Consider the following 8,007-nt stretch of genomic DNA (forward strand, 5'->3'; position numbering starts at 1 on the left):
TATCTATTGTCTGTCTATCTATCTATCTATTGTCTGTCTATCTATCTATTTATCTATATCTATCTATTGTCTATCTATCTATCTATCTATCTATCTATCTATCTATCTATCTATCTATCTATCTATTGTCCGTCTGTCTATCTATCTATCTATTGTCTGTCTATCTATCTATCTATCTATCTATCTATCTATCTATCTATCTATCTATCTATCTATCTATCTATTGTCTGTCTGTCTGTCTGTCTATCTATCTATCTATTGTCTGTCTGTCTATCTATCTATCTATCTATCTATCTATCTATCTATTGTCTGTCTATCTATCTATTGTCTGTCTATCTATCTATCTATCTATCTATCTATCTATCTATCTATCTATTGTCTGTCTGTCTGTCTATCTATCTATCTATCTATCTATCTATCTATCTATTGTCTTTCTGTCTATCTATCTATCTATCTATCTATCTATCTATCTATCTATCTATCTATCTATCTATCTATCTATCTATTGTCTGTCTATCTATCTATTGTCTGTCTATCTATCTATCTATCTATCTATCTATCTATCTATCTATCTATCTATCTATCTATCTATCTATTTATCTATCTATTGTCTGTCTATCTATCTATCTATATATTGTCTGTCTATCTATCTATTGTCTATCTATCTATCTATCTATCTATCTATCTATCTATTGTCTGTCTATCTATCTATTGTCTGTCTGTCTATCTATCTATCTATCTATCTATCTATTGTCTGTCTATCTATCTATCTATTGTCTGTCTATCTATCTATCTATTGTCTGTATATCTCTATCTCTATTGTCTGTCTGTCGATCTATCTATCTATCTATCTATCTATCTATCTATCTATCTATCTATCTATCTATCTATCTATTGTCTATCTATCAATCTATCTATCTATCTATCTATCTATCTATCTATCTATCTATTGTCTATCTATCTATCTATCTATCTATCTATCTATCTATCTATCTATCTATCTATCTATCTATTGTCTGTCGATCTAAAAGTGTTGCTTTTTTGCACTAATGTCTTTGTAGTGTTTTAATCTTGAACAGTATTCATTTCTTATTTTGGTGTTGTATTGTTCCTTATGTTTCAGATATGATCATTTTCTAAGTTATTCTCTTAATGTTTTGCAGTCAAACCATTTTTCATATATATATATATATATTCTTTTTTTTATTAATTTAGCCTTTCTTTTTCAATTCACTTACTGTACATATGCTGCTTTTTGAAATATGTAATTGACTTCATTTGTCGCCAAATTAACACCATCTTTGGTTGTTTAAATTTTTTTATTCATAAATATAGTGATTTGATTCTTCAGTTATTCAGAATTCAGGGCTTGTATGATTTTATCTGGAGTCCATTTGTATCTCAGCTGGACCTGATACATTTGGCAAGTTGTATTCTTCTGGTGTGTGATTTGTTTCAATATTAATGTTAGTTTGGTTATGGTCAGAAAGTGGAGTTTGTTGTATTTGTAGCTGGTAGCAGGACCTCGGGGCTTCACCAAAGATAAGCTATTAGTTACCTCATTCATATTTAAATGTTAAATTAGAGATTTACAGTTTATCATTTGTTTTTCATTATTTTCTTTATTTTATAGACATTAGGGTCTATTCTCAACCTTGATATGGTTCAGGAGAAATCTGGATCTGAAATTGATAGAGGTAAGAGGAAGATTATTAATAAAAACAAAAATGTGTTTACAGTCTAAGCAATCAGTGAGAATGTACTGTAAAATATATTAAAATATTAAACAGACCACTACTCCAAATCTTCTGTGTGCAGCTATAGATGCAGTACTTCTCAAAGAAAGACACAATCAGTGCCATCATACCAGTGAGTTCTGCTTTATAGATCAGTCTATTAACTCCTGTAATAACAATGTCATAAACTGTTAATAATCATGTAATAATCTCTTTTTTTTTTTCAGAGCCGTTCAATTCATTGTGGTGAGCAGTCAAATTTTAGATCTATCATCAGCTCTATGTTTTTACCCAAGATGAATGACTTTGTAATTCTCTGTTTTAGGGCCCAACATTTGACATTGACATTAATTGTGAAGTGTCATGCCATCAAATAACCCTGCAAAATGCTACATGTCCACATGGTGGCAGTAGATAAAGTGGCTTTTATGAGTTCAGTTTAATGAATCAAATATACAGTGCAACCAGTGTAGTTTGATTCCTTAACAAATTCCCATTCTTATGGGTCAGAATGTACACTACCAGAAAGTGAAATCTTTTTTCTAATGATATATAACCGAAGATGATAGATATATATATGATAATGTATTGTTGGGGTCACCTTGGGAAAGAAACGCTCTGTAACAGTGTATGGAGGCCTGTGAGGGTCTTTGCAGTCAGATGAGGAGATATGTGTTAGATATCGTTCAGTAGATATGAGTTAAACAGACTCACAATAGATATGGCATCTGAAAATATTTATACATCCTGATTATCTGCTACCATGTATGCAGATTCGGTTCTCATTTGACTCCCAGAAAATGTCCTGATTAGCATATGGCACGAAATAGGCTGCTGTACTAATGTGGTTATATGATCATTTTGTGCTTACAGTTGCAAAAAGGAAACTTATTTATGCCATAAATATGTTTCCAACAAAATAAAAGTCGTAGATGTAGATGTTTATGCATCCACTTCTTGCCTAAATGGTGCACTTAGTTCTTCCTTATGTATAGTATTACTACATGATCGTAATTAAATAGCATTTAAGGTGTTCAGGCCTGTTTACCAAAAAAAACCAGGCGTCTTTCCTCATTAATAAACACATCTGTAGCCTGGTTGTGTGTGAGATCCACAAATACCCTGAGAGCATACATTAATGTTTTTGTTTATCCATTTTGGTGTTATTCATAATAAAGCTTCACTAATTCTGTGTTTTGTGAAAACAAATGTGACATGCAACTGATGCTTGAATTTCTCAAAACCAACTTCACTTTTCTGAGCCATTTTGGTCAAGACTTTTAACCAACTGGCCGCATTTTTAGTGGATTCATAAAGTTCGCCAAAATGTCTTTGAACTTCATTTTAAACAGCATTTAAGAAATAGCGTACAAAGGCCATGCTAAATTGGGAATATTGTCGAAATTATGTTTCAGCACGCTGTGCTTTAAAACGGACTTATATTGCATTTATATTAGCATCATGCATCTTTTTTGGTTTTTAAAATACAATTATTATTTATTAAGTATAAGGACATTTTCTTAAAGGAGCAATGTGTAATATTTACAACGATCTATTTACAGAAATCCAATATAATATACATAACTTTGTACTTTTCAAAGGTGTATAAAGGCCTTTCTTAATGAACCGTTATGTTTTTATTACCTTAGATTGAGCTATTTGCCTATTTCTATCTACATACACCGCGGGTCCCCTTACATGGAAGTCCCCACCATGTTTCTACAGTAGCCATAAATGGACAAACTGCTCTACAGAGCGCGTTTCGTAACTTTGTTGTTCTTGCGAATAAAACAATGACACAGTGATGAACAAGTACATTAATATTCACAATAAAATCGGTTTATTGAAAAATTAAGTAAATATAATTCCTTAATTTACCTTTGTAAAGAAATCTCATTGCTCTCTGCTGTCTTTATGTGTTTACCTGTGTTACATTTACCATTATTCTGCGAATTCTAGTCATTTCGAATGTAATCTTTTGGTTAATGTCACATTATTAATAAAATACAATTCACAGGAAGGAAAAAAAATATTTTGGTTGTGAAAAGTATCTTAAAGTACGTTTACATGACAACGAAGTGTTATAAACAGAATTTAAAGAATCCTTTGTATTTTTAATGTACAGAGGTCAAGGTTGTTACAAGATCTGTGTTCACACAGATCCACGAAAACGAATCCAAAACGCTGTTTAATGCATTTCAGACTCAGCAACGTTGCGAAGAAACAACAACAAATAATACGCATGCGCACTGACATCAACGTTTTTTTTTTTGTTTTTTTTTACAAATTCGCTTTTTTAAAGCTCACTGAGATTGTATTTTTATAAGTTAACCATATTTAATAGTTTAAAACATTAGTAAAAAAGTTTTCTTAAAATTTGCATGTACACTTCTTCCTTATTTATTTATTTATTTAGCCTACTGACTGATTGATTGATTGATTGATTGATTGATTAATTGGTTTTATTTTTCTTGGGGGGGGGGGTGTATTTTGATATCTAATGTAATGTCATTTCATTTGTTAGTGTGGCTTAGTGTTTCAATGCAGTTCAATAAGTTAGAGAGTTATAAACGCCGGTCAGTTGCGTCCATTGCCCCACCCTGCTGTACAGAGCGCGCTGTCAGATGAACCCGGTGCATAAAACCGGTGTCATTCGCTAAAATACGCGATAATACGCACGTAAAGCAGGCGTTTTGGACGCGTTCACAGCGTCTTCAGGTGCTGCAGCGTCCATAAACGCCCACCGAGAAGAGCACCAGACGAGAGCTGCGCTACATCCGAGGTGAGCTTCTCCATCATACGCCATTCACTCACGGCTGCTTGTCATTTATAGATGTTTGTCGGTGAATGTCGTCCGTCAGGATGCCGTTAATGTCTCCATGACAGTTATGAATGAGCTCGTGTGTTTACATGGTCAAAATAACATCTTCTGGTTATGCAATTATATTCATGCCTGTGAATGGATATAGCTAACGAATGTCACTTGTGGTTGAACCTGTTATGTTGATTCTGTGATGCTTTAACATTGTTTGTGTTAAACAGATCACTGTAATACGAAATGAAGGCTTGAAATTAAAGCATTGGCATATGCATCATTCAGTACTTGTTTTGATGATACATAGATCTTGTTTTTTTTATTAATTTTGTATTCATATATTTTATGTTTGGCATTTAAATGCTTATTAAAATGTATTTTATTGATTCAATATTATAATAATTTAAAAAAAATAAGTTTTTATAATTCAGTAACAGGGTGGACACTAGTCTCTGATGTATCTTGCACATCTATTCTATACTGTTGTCTGTAATTAATTTTAGATTTAATACGTGTAATGTATGTATGTGTATATATACATATGTTGTGAGATTAAAAATAATGAAATTAGTCATTTTATTAATTTTAATTAATATAACTAATAAGAATAATAAATTAAGATTAATTTATATTATTTATATATATATATATATATATATATATATATAAATATATATATATATATATATATATATTTAAATACATCCTCTGGTCAGTACCAGTAACAGGGTTGATACTGGTATTTATTCTCTTGTCTCTGTTCATAGATGGCAAAAGCAGATCAACGCTTTGGGCAAAGAGATGGATCTGATCAAAACTTCGACTACATGTTCAAACTCCTGATCATTGGCAACAGCAGTGTAGGAAAGACCAGCTTTTTATTCAGATATGCAGATGACTCTTTTAGCAACTCTTTCGTCAGCACGGTCGGCATCGACTTTAAGGTGAAGACGGTTTACAGGAACGACAAGAGAGTGAAGCTCCAGATATGGGTGAGTGCTGGAGCAGCCATATTGGTGTAATTAAATGCATAGTAATGTAATATGTGAATGAAAATGAGGTTATTTTTAGCCACAGATTGTTTGTTGCTCTAATGTGATTGGCTGATATCATTAAACTCGAACCGCATCCGGCTGTATTATGTGAAGTGCGCATCCTCTACCTTCCACAATCACCTTCCACCAGGCTGTGAATGAAAGCCATCTTTTTCTGGAGGAAAAGAAAGCAAGCGCATTATTTTTCCCCCCCACATGCATCATCGATGCTGGTTGTCATGGAAGCAGCACTCCATTATGCTCCCTGGCAGAAAGAGATTCTCATAGCCAATTAAAGCGGACCCTGAGGCTAAGAAGGGGTGGGGAGAGAGATCGAAAGCACACGAGAGCACCGGCTGACAAGTATGACACAGCCACAGTTTGTGATAATTCATAATCTGGGTGTACTGATCGTGAGATGTTAAAAATAGGCTCTCATTCAAAACACCTGATGGGAAACCGACGCCAAGTGGAGCAAAACAAAATGATCTTAAATTAAGATGGGCCTAAAATAGAGAAATTACGACGTTTCACCAAACCATTCATTTAGTTTGTTCCCCTCATGTTTGGTTATCGGTTGCATTCATGGAGCATTGAAGGTCATGATATGTTACACTGTTATAAATAACAATGCCACCAAGGTGTGAATTGCATCTTTGACTTTCCGGAAATGGAAAAGTCATGAGATTAAAATAAATAAAATGTATAATTTTATATATATATAATGAATTAATATGAATGTATCTGTTTTTTATATAAAAAAATTATATAAATGTTTAATAAATTAAAAAAAAGTTTATAAAGTTTAAGTGATTGTAACATATACATATACACTCCGTAATAATAAATGTAATGTTATTGACCGTTGGTGTGGGTGCTAATATTATTGTTATTGCTATCTTTACAGTTCTTGTTCTTTGTGTGAATGGCCTTAAAGGAATAGTTCACTCAAAAGTTGAAATGACCCAATGATTTACTCACCCTCAAGCTAGGTGCATATGACTTTCTTCTTTCGGACGAATACAATCAGATTTATATTAAAAAATGTCCTGGCTCTTCCAAGCTTTATAATGGCAGTGAATGGGTGCTGAGATTTTGAAGCCCCGCCGTTCCTGCAGATGGCGTAGCAGCATAAGCTCTGGTGAGGAGCGACAAATGAGAAAGCCCGGAGGAAAGAGCAAAACAAAACACTGATCTCAAATTAAAAGTACAAAACGAGGCTTTGTGAAGAGCCATGTTGGAGGATTTTGATGTAAGATTAAAGGAGACTGATTTTCCTTTGATGTAAACAAAACAGTAAGCGAAAGCTAGCGATTACGGTTTATAAAGTTTTAGATATGGATACTTTTCTTACACCAAAGCATAATTTCACTTTAAGAGGTCTTTATTAACGACCCAGGGCCGTGTGGAGACTTTTAATGATGGATGGATGCACTTTTTTGTACTTCAAAATCTCCCCCCTCATTCACTGCCATTATGAAGCTTGGAAGAGCCAGGACATTTTTTTTATATAACTCTAGTTGTATCCATCTGAAAGAAGACAGCTAGGATGGCTTGACGGTGAGTAAATCATAATAATTTTAATTTCTGGCTGAACTATCCCTTTAAATCTATGTGTTTTTCATTCCAAAGCATATGATGATATTCCTTATCAATGTATCCATGATTTTCTGTGTTGTCTGTAGGATACAGCAGGACAGGAACGGTATAGAACTATTACTACTGCTTACTATAGAGGAGCCATGGGCTTCATCCTCATGTACGACGTCACAAATGAAGAGTCCTTCAATGCAGTGCAGGACTGGTGAGCAGCTTGAATAGGGAATCCACATTTACTGATGAAGTTATGTGCCATAAATGCGTTTTTCCTTTCAGGGCAACACAGATTAAGACCTATTCATGGGATAATGCTCAGGTGATATTAGTGGGGAACAAATGTGACATGGATGAAGAGAGGGTGGTGCCTTTTGAGAAGGGGAAACACTTGGCCGACCAGCTAGGTGAGTTATGGATCCAGCCGTTATCTGAGTCATTGGTTTTTGATCTGATTTCTTCGGATTTGTTCTCACAGGGTTTGAGTACTACGAAGCTAGCGCCAAGGAGAACATCAACGTCAGACAAGTATTTGAGCGTTTGGTTGACATTATCTGCGTGAAGATGTCAGAGAGAGTGGATACGGATCCATCCATGGTCACCGGTGCCAAAACCACCCGGCTAACCGATAAGCCACCCCAGCTACCTCAGAATTGTTGCTGATTTCCATCTCAACTCATCAGCTAACTTATCAGCAGCGGATCTGATGGTGTTTGATGTTCTGTTATATGGCAATTAGAACCAATCTTGGGTGCGTTTCATAGTATGATGCGTTTTAGGAAAAACTTAACTAGCCAGTGACAATATCGTAGTAACATGGTCGCACCTT

General features: G+C 34.3%; 1 protein-coding gene across 1 annotated transcript; it reads left to right on the forward strand.

The window, feature by feature from the left end:
- Positions 1-5,284: 5,284 nt before the first annotated feature.
- rab3b (RAB3B, member RAS oncogene family) lies at positions 5,285-8,007 on the forward strand. Its single transcript, XM_059568695.1, has 4 exons — positions 5,285-5,543; positions 7,271-7,389; positions 7,461-7,585; positions 7,657-8,007. Exons 1-4 carry the CDS (start codon positions 5,319-5,321, stop codon positions 7,839-7,841), a joined length of 654 nt encoding a protein of 217 aa, XP_059424678.1. The 5' UTR covers positions 5,285-5,318; the 3' UTR covers positions 7,842-8,007.

Source organism: Carassius carassius, chromosome 16 (assembly GCF_963082965.1).
Source record: "Carassius carassius chromosome 16, fCarCar2.1, whole genome shotgun sequence".
Taxonomy (NCBI): Eukaryota; Metazoa; Chordata; class Actinopteri; order Cypriniformes; family Cyprinidae; genus Carassius; species Carassius carassius.

What these genes read in the sequence shown, in the direction of transcription:
- rab3b (XM_059568695.1), top strand. Translation starts at nt 5,319, where the DNA reads ATGGCAAAAGCAGATCAACGCTTTGGGCAAAGAGATGGATCTGATCAA. An exon ending in GAGTGAAGCTCCAGATATGG is followed by an intron (nt 5,544 to 7,270) that starts GTGAGTGCTGGA and finishes TGTTGTCTGTAG; the next exon opens with GATACAGCAGGACAGGAACG. An exon ending in TTCAATGCAGTGCAGGACTG is followed by an intron (nt 7,390 to 7,460) that starts GTGAGCAGCTTG and finishes TTTTCCTTTCAG; the next exon opens with GGCAACACAGATTAAGACCT.